This window comes from Poeciliopsis prolifica, unplaced genomic scaffold, assembly GCF_027474105.1.
Source record: "Poeciliopsis prolifica strain line A6 unplaced genomic scaffold, Auburn_PproV2 SCAFFOLD018, whole genome shotgun sequence".
In the NCBI taxonomy this organism is placed as follows: Eukaryota; Metazoa; Chordata; class Actinopteri; order Cyprinodontiformes; family Poeciliidae; genus Poeciliopsis; species Poeciliopsis prolifica.
In genome coordinates, this window is record NW_026562393.1 from 10,092,980 (window position 1) to 10,105,731 (window position 12,752).

Consider the following 12,752-nt stretch of genomic DNA (forward strand, 5'->3'; position numbering starts at 1 on the left):
CGTCACATCCGAAAGTTTTTTTTTTTGCGGATGTAGTGAAAGCAACTTTCATTTTCTCGAATTTCATGCTTTTATTTTATACAAATTCATATATTTTAATCAATTCACACTATCATCTTATATTTTTATTTGGAAAAAATCTTTATTAAATTACACGTTTTAAGTAAAATATCCTTTATTCTTTAGTATTATACTTAGAAAACTGTACTTTTTATAAAGCATAAAGTGATCAGATCAGCAGGTTAATCCTATAAATAAAATGTTTGTCATCGTTTTGTTGTGTGTCCACGGTTCAGCTGCTAGTTTAGTTTTGACTCGTTTCCAATAGAGTATGCCTACATATTATCAATTCACTCATCATCACCAGGCAGTAAAACAAAATTTAGCTTATAAAATGACCCAAGTAAACATTGTATACAGAATAAAGTAATACAGGTATATTCCACCTTTAGACATATTATTTTGCCGGGTAAAACTTACTGCAGCTGTCATTTTATGTAATTAGCTTCAGCAACTAGAACCACCAGCAGATGGCAAAGTTCCTGCAAGTATCAAGGAGTAAAGTGTAATGCAGAAATCATAAATTTTTTGATATGATTTAAATTTTAATTACGTATTTTTGAAAACTGTTTTTGTGAAAAGCAAACTCAACAAAGAAAATAGAGACTTTTTATTGAAAACATGCTGTTATTTGACAGTAAAAAAATATCTTTAAACAAAACTAAACCCTTTCAGTTTGAAAATCAATCAACTCCATACCAGGCCAAGTAAAACATGAAATTGGGGCGCTGCATTAACCGTTAAACTAAAGTAGAAATAAGGAATAAAACACAATTTAGAAAAAAATACTTAAATGTAAACAATGTCTGGTGATCAAACAGAAAAATCTCAAAACATAAATGAGGATTTTCTCAAGACAAAAACGTTGTAAAATGTTATCTCTAAACTGGTTACGGAAACAATCAATGTAAAGTTGGCTCAGCAGAAAAAGAAACTGTTTTGCATACTCAGAAACAACAATATTAGTCAGGAATTAGAAGTATTTGTACATAGAGAGCTGGTCATGTCCACTTTAGTGAGAACAGTTTATATAGAAAAAAAATGTTAAGCAGTTCTTTGGCTCTTCAGTGAAGGCACTTAAAACAGAGGCCTCTACTGCCAGACATTACTGACATTTTTAACATCAACTAAAAAAAGGAAAAAACACAAACATAACAGGATACAAGTATCTACTCTGTATTTCATAAGCGTTAACTCAAAGAAAAACCCGTCTTACTATTTTCAACAAGTTTTTGCACATAAATGTTTAAAGTTATGTCGTTGAGTTTAGCTAATCTCTTCTATAACTGCTTAATGTCAAATGTCAACAATAAAATAATGAAAAATATTGTAGAGGAGTTGCTAATGCTAACTGAAATGAGCCCTTGAATACGTTATTTGTCCCTGAAGAGTCTTGTTTTACCCAAAAGTTACTTAGATATGCAAATGTTTTAACCCGATTGACACTGTTGGAGATTGTATTCAGAGGAACACATATGTTTATTGAATGGTTCATATGAGCCAATCTCCGTGGTCTAGCTGCATTAGTTATAACCAAAGTTCTGAGTCTGAACAGTGTTTCTTTATTTCAGATCCACTCAGAACTCTTTATCACTCCATATTTGCTGCTGCTGCTTGTGCCGCTGCTGCCCCTGTTGGTCTCGGCCTTTCCGGAGGCGTGCCGGGACGTCTGCCGGTATTTACGTTCATGGTTGGGTTTGCTGCTGCTGTTGTTACTGTGGCCCTGCAGCTGGCTGTAGGTCTGGTTGTTCGCATTCAGCTTCTTCTGTGCCTGGGCCACGTCTTTTTGGGCACTTCGGGGGCCGTCGCCCCTCCCAACCCTGCACAGGTTCTCGTCGTTGTTGACGTACTGCTGACGCTCCTCCTGGGCGATGTTCACGTGGTTCTGGCGGCAGGTGATCTTGGCGTGGGTGAGATCGGTGATGGGAAGAGGTGGGATGTGGTTCCCCTTAGACACCAGGAGAGGTTTGACGGCAATGTTGTATCCTGGAGGGGCTGACGGTTCGTTCCAGGTGAAAGGGGAGCTGCCGTGGCCGTCGCTCAACCCTGCCTCATTCACTGCTTTATTCCTCTTTGTGAGTCCGTACAGCTCGTCGTCACGCATTTGCAGTTGGTGGGAACGGGCTATTTCACAGATGGTGCCAATGCCCAGATGAAGCATCTCCCATAAATTGAGCACCAGGCAGAGCATAGAGACGGCGTACATGATGAGGAGGAAAATGGTTTTCTCCGTGGGCCGCGACACGAAGCAGTCCACGCTGTGCGGACAGGGTAGGTTGGAGCAAACGTATCTGGAAGGCACAGCAAATCCGTACAACACATACTGTCCACAGAGGAAGCCGACCTCCAGGATGGAACGCGCCAACAGCTGGAAGACATAAATGCGCATCAGCCCATCTTCTTTAATCCTCTGACGACCATCATGGCGAACCTTTTCTTTCACTTGTCTCTCATTACTGTCTTCCTTTGCAGCTAGACTCCCATCATTCTCCGCCTCCGTCACTTCGTAGATCATTGGGTCTTCCTCGTCGTCATCCTCAGCCTCTTCCGCGCCCCTGTGCTGCTTTCTGCTTCCCAGGTAGCGCTTCTTCAGTTTGTTTTGTGGAAATCTCCTCACTCTCCCCGTGTCTGCCTGCTCTTCTGCCCGAGCAATTTTGTTCACAGCATAGCCAAGATACATGAGGGACGGTGCAGCCACCAGGATGGTTTGAAAAACCCAGAAGCGGACGTGGGACAGAGGAGCGAAGGCGTCGTAGCAGACGTTCTCGCAGCCCGGCTGGCCTGAGTTGCAGACAAACTTGCTCTGCTCATCGTAGTAGATCGACTCGCCTCCCACGGCTGTCAAGACGATGCGGAAGACGAGGAGGACGGTGAGCCAGATCTTGCCCACAAACGTGGAGTGATTGTGAATTTCCTCCAGCAAGCGCGTCAGGAAGCTCCAGCTCATGGTAGTGGCAGGAAAACTACGGCAAGAGTCAGCATACGCCTTCTGCTAGTGACCTGTAGATGGGAAGAAAAACCAGCTTAGAGATATTCAATGTTTATTACTAGACTCTAAAATATAGGTAACTTCTTCCTCAGTTGTTGTTTCCTACAAATTAATAAAAATTAATATGTTATGAATCAAACCCACATGACACAAGTTGCCAAAAAGAGGAAAAGACAGAATCAAAAGTTCTGATTTGTCAGAAATGAAACTGTACCAGATTTATATAAAATAACTTAAAGGTGACCTGTTAGGTTAGGATAGGACAATATGATATATATAAAAAAAACCTTTACAGTTTTTGCAAAAAATCATTGTTAGATAATGAGATCTCAGTCTGCTCAGTTCTGCCTATTTTGAGCTAATTTCAAATTGAGATGTTTTAGGAAATCTTGTCACTTTAAATACAAATAAGCCGCTGCTGGCCACATCGAAAATGGCTGCAAACAGATTGCACAATTATTAAACCATACATTTTTAAAACGTCGACACCCAAACACTTGTTTTCCAGCAGCCATTGTACAGGACATTCAGGGCTAAGCCAGCTGACCAAATGTGCTGGCGCTCAGCGTGGGTTGTCATGTTTTTATGAGGTGTGAGTGCAAAAGCTATAAGTGAAAGAAAAAAACTTTAAAAACATTAATGTAAAAGTAATTCATTTGTAACGTGATTCACGTAAAGAACTGAGAAAATTAAATAAATGAACTTTTCAGTAATATTCTAAATATTGACTATGACTGTAGCTTTATAAATTACTTGCAATCAACTAAATAAAACATAAAATGACTGTTTTTATTTAAATTTTACAAAAATGTATGTAAAACTTTCCATTTTATACAGCTCTGGAAAATATTAAGACCACTTAAAATGATCCATTTCTCTGATTTTACTTTTTGTAGGTTTATGTTTGAGTAAAATGAACATTGTTTATTTTTTTATTCTATGAACTACTGACAACATGTCTCTGAAACTAAATAAATAAAATTTTCTGCAAAAATTTTATTTGCAGAAAATGAGAAAAGGTCAAAATAACAAAAAGATGCAGTGCTTTCAGACCCCAAATAATGCAAAGAAAACAAGTTCATATTTATTTTGAAACAACAATACTAATGTTTTAACTCAGGAAGAGTTCAGGAATCAATGCTTGCAAGGAATAACCAGGTTTTTAATGGGGTTCACTTAGTTTTTTCCAGAGCTTTAGATTATTTTTAACATATTTTATGAATATGCTTAATGTTTTCCAACTAAACTCTTAGGCATTGCTCCAGTAAACTCTCTGGATAAAATCTCCACCAGACAAGTCTAACATTTGTGCACTAGAGCCCAACATGGTTTAAACACGTAAAGAATTAAGGTGTTGACAGCGGCTGTTTGCAAACCAAACCCAACAAATTAAAGCGTACTTCCTCTCTAACTGCCAACCCACAACCAGCCCAGTCTTTAGAAGTCAGGAATGGTGGTTTTCTACATAATAAATACCAGTTGTGTGGTAAAGCTGTGGCCCGCTTCTAATGGTGAGATACAAATCCCAAATGGGAGACGGTTTAAATAGGATCTTATTTGCTCAAACATGAAGAAATATCAACACTTACCTTTTTGGTGTATGAAGATGAGCAAATCTAAGAAAAAAAACTTTCCCAGGACTTAAAAACAAACAAACAAACAAACAAAACCAACAATTCTCCCCCTACGCCTAAAGAAAACCATTGTTAATCTGTTCTCAACAAGCTTCTAGTCATGTGTGAGAAACAGGGTATCCCCTGATGTAAGAACACAGGAAGTTTACTCAGATTATGTCTCCCATGTTATACAGAATCTAAAAATAAACATTAGGATGCCGAAAGGAAAAGTCACAGGAACAGATGGATGTGGTAGTCCGGAAACACTGACCAGCGTCAAACAGCTCCGACCAGCACCAGTCCTCTGGGAAACTGGATCATACAAAAAGCTCAGGGAAAAGGCCCATTTACATTCAAGGCTAAAGTAAAAATAACACCAGAGATACAAGACTTGGAAAAATTCTGTCTGGGAAAAAAATCTGTTTCTTCTTTATGAGCCACAAAGACACTAAAAGAACATAAGGTGAAACTTTATTTGAAGGAGTGTGCATAAGACTGACATAATACTGTCATAAACATGACATAACACCTGAACATGAAGGAGTCTCACTGAATGCCATACGACTTGTCATGAGGTGTCATTCCATAAATAATGACACTTTTAGTGCAAAGTTGGCAATATTAATGGACTTTTAATGCAAGTTTTAGTACAACTTTGCATTAAAAGAGTCATTATTTACCAAATGTCACTTCATGACACCAGTCATAAACATTTATGAAGACTCCTTCATGTGTTATGTCATATTTATGACAGCATAAGAGTAGTCATAAATTATCTTCAAGGTGTTTTTCCTGTATTTGTTGCTTTTGCAGGACGTCACTGTTTCAGGTTATGAAACTGTAATAACATCTGAACTTATTTTAGGTTTCTTTACACCTCTAAACCAGGCCAACAGTTGGCAAGGGCACATTACATAATCAGTCATTTATTGGCTATTTTCATTCACTAATTGACAAAATGTGTGAAGTAGGAGAAATTTAAAGATACAACTCTGTTAAAAACTTAAGCTTGAACCCCACTGAAAACCTCCTGGTTATTCCTCCCAAGTACTGATTTCTGAACTCTTCCTGAGTTAAAACATTAGTATTGTTGTTTCTAAATGAATATGAACTGCATCTTTTTTGTTATTTTGACCAAATTACTACATTTTTGCTTGTAATTTCGGAGGCATGTTATCAGTAGTTTATAGAATAAAAAAAACAATGTTCGTTTCACTCAAAGTTATACCTACAAATAATAAAATCAGAGAAACTGATCATTTTAATATTTTCCAGAGTTATATAACTACCTACAGATAGTTTCAATTTTTGGAAAATATACATATAAACTGTCCAAATGAGAACTTCTGCACTCAAATGAAACCGACACATATACCACACATTACATAACCATTTAATGCCTCAATTTAACGCCCATCTGCTCCAGCTGAGCTCTAACTCTTAAGAAAGGCTTCAAAGGAGCAGATTTCATTGAGGTAATAAAAGAATAAATGTAAAATTATCCTGAGGTTATTAAATCTGATTAAACAAATTTCCATCATTTAATTGATTTCAGATGAATAGCTGTTGTTCAGATTCATTTCACATGTGTAAGTAAAATATTTGCTATGTGATTACTAAGACACACATCTCCACGGTTTCGCCTAATAATAGAGTTAACACGCGTCCTGACGTCTGCTGCTTCTTTGAAGAAAAACACCATCCCTTTTCACGGCTTCATTAACAGCCACGTGACGTTTGAAAGTGCACATCTGGCCATGTTGTGTAACGTAGCATGTGGAGGGCCAGTGGCACGGCTCCTTCCAACCAAATCACGAATCCCAATCCTCCGCAACGCTCACCTTCTTCTTCTGCTAACCGAAACATGTCGCGATCGATGATATCATCTGTTTCAAACTCATCGTTTTGGGCCCAATCAAGATGATGAATGCTCTTAAAAAGACAGGATGATTTGATAAAACCCATTAACAAACCGTTAAAATGATAATAAATACTGCATTTTATAAGTATTTCTTAAATTCAAACATCTTTTCACATTGTTCAGTTCACTAATTTTGTGGCTTTAGAAAAAGTTTCAAGAATTTTGCAATATTTGTGATTATATAAGACGGTAATCGTCACATCGATCACAGATGAACTAATAAGTGGACATCAAATAACGCTGAGGCAGAGGTGTTGTAAATCTGGCCATGAGTTTGACACCTGTGTTTTAGGGGACAACTTGTATTAATGGGAACAAGTCAATCCTGCATGTCAGATAAACAACATGCAGTGACGGTACTATAGACTGAAGATAATGTTTTTCTTTAAATGTGCATTTTTGATAGTGTTGAAGTTCATTCAAGCCTTTGCTGACTGGAAGTGGCAGCAAACAAATCCAATGACTTACGTTTATTATTTTGAAATTGGGTTAAATATGACAATAGTTTTGATAAAGGCCAATATGGAAACATTAGTCCAGAAGGAAAACCACAAATGTTGCAGAACTTTTAACTGACTGTATTGATTAGCCCAAAGTTTCTTATGCAGTTTTGATTCCTACAAAAGAAAATTTGCAGCTGGGCATTTTATTCCTGCTCTGACACCCAATTATTAATTTTTGAAAACTTATTTATAGTTTACAGTCACAAATTCTGATTAAGTCGCTGTAGTAAGTAGTTTTTACCAGCAAGACGTCACTCATTGTGATTGTGATTTGATCAGAGGTGATGTTCTGTCAGATTTTATAAAGAAAAAAAACCCAAAAGGGAATCAGAACCACAATCACCAGAAATAGTGACAACATAGCAAAAAAAACTGTTATGAAGAAATGTTATTAATCTGACAGCAAAACAAAACTCTACAAATATTTTAATATTTTAAGCATCATGGTTCATTTACAATGACAAATTTGAGATCACAAACACAAAATTTGCATCGGGACACAAAATATGAAATTATCTTTGCAAAATATTTCTTCTTTCTGTCTGAAACTTCAACGTAACAGCTGCTAAAATCAAGGACTCAATCTGTTGCATTTCCAAACATTTTGCTGCGCTGTTTATATAATTTTCATTTCAAAGATTTAGCTGCCACATCTTAACAATTTGGGGAATCTCAGTTTGTGAGAGATAACATTTTGTAATTTGGCTCAGATTACTTGAAGTCTGCCATCTAATGCAGAGAAAACAAACGTTGCTTGTTCACAAACATTTCATTATCTGGAAACAAAGATTATCTTCAACTGTTTTCTCTAAAGTGAGTTCACACATTTTGGGCTCGCGTTCTTCATTCGGTCCGACTCTTTACAGAAAAGTACCGTAAAACAGTAAGGAGAAGAAAAGTGAAACATGGTTTTCAGATATTCTTTTAAAACGTGCATTTATGGAGCTGAACTCAGGACGATTCTGGGGAAAACCAGCTAGAGGCCACAAAAGACTGATATGAGTTACACCTTCCTGCAGGACAACCACCATCAACATGCAGTCAGAACCGAAGCAGAATGTAATAATGTGTTGGAATGGCCCAATTAAAGAGCTGAGGCACAAACTAACACTACATACCAGGTGACTAGAGCTTTTCTGCAAAGAGGAACTGGGTTATTACCTGCTGGCAGAAGTGAAAATTGGTAAACACATACTCCCCAAAATTAACACAATACTTTTCAGAAGTAAATATATTACATTACATCGTTTCACATTACAACAAACTTTGTAGTGTGAAAAATGTTTTTAAAAAAGGTATGTAATACTTCTGTAAGGTCATGTAAAGTTCACCTGTTTAGTTCCATTACTGGAAAAGGTCCGAGTTTGTGAAAGGCCTGAATATCTCAAATTGAGAAGCTGGGAGTGGCGCCGCACACCGACTCCAGATGTCTCCCATCCTGAGACCGAGAACCTCCTGTTTCCTAAAGAGCCTATAAAAGAGCCAGCTTTGTACAAGCCCGTCTAAGTGGGCTTCAAGCTGCGAACATGAAGGTTTGTGGTTGCTTTCAAAGCTCCAAAACTGATGCTCCACCCAAGGCTGTTTGAGATTGAAACGCTCACCGACTATTTACACAAAAGGCAACTTTAAAAAGTTTGCAACTTGCTGACACCGCCGTTTCACGCAGTAAACTGATGGGAATTCTCCATTAAATGGAGACTCCTGAGTCTGCATTAAGGTGATCTGATTAAAAAACAGGGAAGTAAATGACTTCCAATTGGACAAAACCAGTCATGACAGATGCATCTGCACCATTACCATTTCAAATAAAATGAAAAGTTTTAGCAGGAAATGACAGAATGACTTCACCAATTATATGCATGGGAGGCAAAATGTAAAAACTATGCAAACACAAAAAATATAACTAAAACCAAATGGCATCAGGATCTGTTTTTATTAAATGGTCATACTAAATTTGATGGATGATAAATTTATTGCGATGAATGATGTTGTTTTCAGACAATGGTAATGGCATGGTAACGTAGGAACACATTCTCAGCGATCAATAAACTTTAAATTCAAATGAACATTTAACACTGGAGCTGGAAGACATTGTAAATATCCACATTAAAATTAACAGCAGAAGCAACAAATAAAATTAATTATGGAGTCTCTGTTAACAAAATTGCCAAAAGCTGAGTTTCTGGCAGAAAGAGAAAATGGAAATTACTGAACTTGTTTTAATTTAATTCATTTATTGCTTATTGTGGCATAACTAATCAATACACTGATTGGGAAACTTAGGTTATTCACCCAAGGGCATGATGGTGAATAACCAATATGTTATTGGTGATTTTTAAAAATATAAAAAAGTTTTTTATGTAAAAAAAATTGTTGTTTCTTCATAACAAGAAAAAATAATGTTATTTTATGCACAATTTGGGGCAGAAAATAATTAACGCATAAATAACAGAAATTAAAACCAGATTAATTTCCAAACTTATTTTTTATTTCATTTTAATTAATAAGAGGCACGTTTTTGTTTTTCTTGAAAGGGACAACTAAATTGTCTGTTTTTTGCAGTGCAGCCTTGATAGGTGAATATTACATTGTCTGTAACTGTAAGACAGTTTTAGAAAAACGACATGCAAAATTCTGCTGTGCTTTTTAAAAAGCTGAAGTCATACAAAACCAGCATTCAAAATGCAACTACACCTGCGTTCCTCTGCAAATAAACACAGTTTGAGCCAATACACTCATAGCCACATTTCTAATGAAGTGATAAAATATGTTTTTCAGCCATTATTTACCCATTTGTTGTCAAATCACTAAAATATTGCAATGTCAGATGTTTTCCGTTAACAAAAAACTTAAAAACTTCTTATGTGGCAATGAGAAAGCATCAGAAACCTTTCTAGGAAGTCAGTTTACTAGGGTGTAATTTGAGGAAGCTTTAACAGTTTTAAAAAATTCAATACCACCCAACTCCACTGTATAAACCATCAATTATCCTCCCACACAACTGGGACCTAACTGGTTCCTGTTGGAATAAAATGTTATTTAAACAAGAAGTTTCATAGACACATGGAGAGAGCAACAAAAAATGTACACCACTTTGAACTCCTTTTTATATAAAAAAAGAACAAAAAATATATATTTTCTTTCTTAAAAATATTTAAGAAACACTCCAAAAGCTCAGAATGAAAGGGAATAATGGTGTTACCTTTTCGAGTAATTATTTGATCCTCTCCAACTTGATGTCTTGTCCAATATCTTGAATTTAAGCCCCATCTGCCTGCAGAGAGAACAGAAAAGCAGCTAAACAACTTTAAAATAAGGGTCAAAAAAGTGCTTAAATAAAAAAATAAATAAGTGTACTTCTCATCAACATTGGCACATCTGGAACGGAAGTACCTCATAACAAGCTGTTATTAATTGGAGGCTCAGTGAAATCCAACATCCTGACTATTAGTTATAACCTAAGCAGTCGTTTTGGTTTTGTGGCAGTTTCATTGTTTGTTTCCCCTATGTCTTATGCATCAATATTAAAATAAACACAAAGCCTGATCAAACCTGCCCTGATATATTTTATACTAAAACACATTTTAAAACACTTTAAAATGACAAATTGTGTTGTAAAGCAGGACTAAAATAATTCAGGCCTGGTTTAACCAAATTTATTGTAGTTTGCAATAACTACAATAACATATAAGTGCAGAAAAAAGTATAACTTCTGACATTAATCTCAGAATTAAGGGAGCAGTCAGAATTCTGACATAAAGCTGGGATTTTTAAATTTAGAATCTGAAAAAAATCAAATAAATTCTCATATTTTAATGTCAGAATTGCAACTTTTTTCATTGAATTCTGACTTTTTTTGAGAATTCTAAGAAAAGTCAAATTTTTTATTTTAATCTCAGAAGTTAGACTTTTTTGTTGTATTTAATGAAAAGTAAAAAATTCTGAATTTAATTTTAAAACTGTCTTCAAACTTAAAATTTTAAGAAGAAAGTCAGACTTTCTCAAAGCTCTGACATTTTAAGACAACATCTTGAAATTCAACGTTGGAATTTTAGGGGGGAAAATTCAAAATTCCAGAGCCTCCAATCAAAACCCAACTGTTTAAAATTTGCTCCAAAGATCATTTTGTAGTGTTATAAAATGTTATAAAAAATTATTCAAAATCATTTTCCAGGGGGACTAAATTAAATATAGTACAATTTGTAATTGTAACATCAGATGGCGTAATATCTGACTTTAAAACCTATAAAAATCTCGCAGCCATTTTAAACAGCCAAATCCGCAGGCTGCCTAAAAAAATTGTGATTTAATGCTAACAACTTGCTAACATGAGCAAATTTTAGCCTAGGAAGAAATTCTGAAATATTAAGAAAATACAAAACTTTAATTTTAAATATGAGTTCATTTTAATAAAGCTTCATCCACCAATACTTACTACATTCTTATTTTGCCAAAAATATTTTCATATTACAATTATTTTGTTTGCTAGCAGACGGTAAAAACTATAAATTAGTTAAGCTTCGAACTTTTAAAACTGATTCCTAGCAAAGTGCATCCACCAATACTTACTACATTCTTATTTTGCCAAAAATATTTTCATATTACAATTATTTTGTTTGCTAGCAGACGGTAAAAACTATGAATTAGTTAAGCTTCGAACTTTTAAAACTGATTCCTAGCAAAGTGACATTTTTAGAAATACAAATCTATATTTCTTTGTTAACTCACCGTTTGTTCTCCGAGTCATTTGTCAGCGGTTTCTTAGGTATTTCACAGACTTTTTTGCCTTGCTCACCTTTTCCAAGCGCATCGTTGGGTTTTAACGTTTCCAACCGGCAGAATGCAGGAAGTCCAGCTGATTTAACCGCTAATTTAAAAAAAAAAAAAAAAAAAAAAAAAAAACACACACACACAAAAATCTCCGGCGAAAGCAGCAGCAGCGTCGACACCCCGCTTTTACTGCTCATTAAAATACTCAAGGAAGCATAAAGAAGTTGTGCCTTAGTTTTAAAATCGACATCTCCTTTTCCTTCTCCTCTCTGAGAGCCACAGGAACGCAGCTGGAGACAAACTGGCTGAAAGTCCCTGAGAGAATCAAGAAAGGAGGAGTTTGACTTTCTGTGTGTGAGAGAGAGAAAGTCAGACATCACAGGATGGTTTATTAATGGGTTTAATACAACAAACAAATAGTCTTTCTTTTGTCTAGTTTTATTCTTAAGCTTAATTGTTTTAGGACTATGTTTACAGAAGAAGATTAGGGCCACTGGAAAAAAGTAAAACAGTTCTGACATTAATCTCTGAATTCTGACGTTAATATCAGAAATCAGAATTCTGACTTTAATATCGTTGATGCCATCGGCTTGTTTATTTGGCTGAAGTATGCTAAAGACAAAGACTGAGCAAACTCTTAAACCACATGTGTCAAACTCAAGGCACGGGGGCCAAATTTGGCCCGCCGTAACATTTTATGCGGCCCTCTGGACTAGTTAGCATATCTACCAATGACAGCAGATAAACAGTTTTTCTGCAACAGGAAATTGTTTCTCCTCCTTTAGCACATTGAGCAGCGTACAAGAGGATGATTGACATCCTCTTCTTGACTCTAATTGGTCATTTTTGACCAGAAGTGTTGCATTTTTTCAGATCACAACAGTGACACAGAG

General features: G+C 35.9%; 1 protein-coding gene across 2 annotated transcripts; it reads right to left on the reverse strand.

Annotated features, from left to right (window-relative positions):
- Positions 1 to 655: 655 nt before the first annotated feature.
- Positions 656 to 11,967, reverse strand: LOC129368218 (gap junction gamma-1 protein-like). Of its 2 annotated transcripts, none has more exons than XM_055043099.1 (3): positions 11,818 to 11,967; positions 10,292 to 10,363; positions 656 to 3,060 (listed from the first exon to the last, which is right to left on the reverse strand). In XM_055043099.1, the coding sequence occupies exon 3, from the start codon at positions 3,005 to 3,007 to the stop codon at positions 1,628 to 1,630; it is 1,380 nt and encodes a 459-aa protein (XP_054899074.1). In that variant the 5' UTR covers positions 3,008 to 3,060; positions 10,292 to 10,363; positions 11,818 to 11,967; the 3' UTR covers positions 656 to 1,627. The 2 variants fall into 2 exon arrangements, with proteins under 2 accessions (XP_054899074.1, XP_054899075.1); XM_055043100.1 differs by having other exon boundaries at positions 11,885 to 11,956.
- Positions 11,968 to 12,752: the final 785 nt, after the last annotated feature.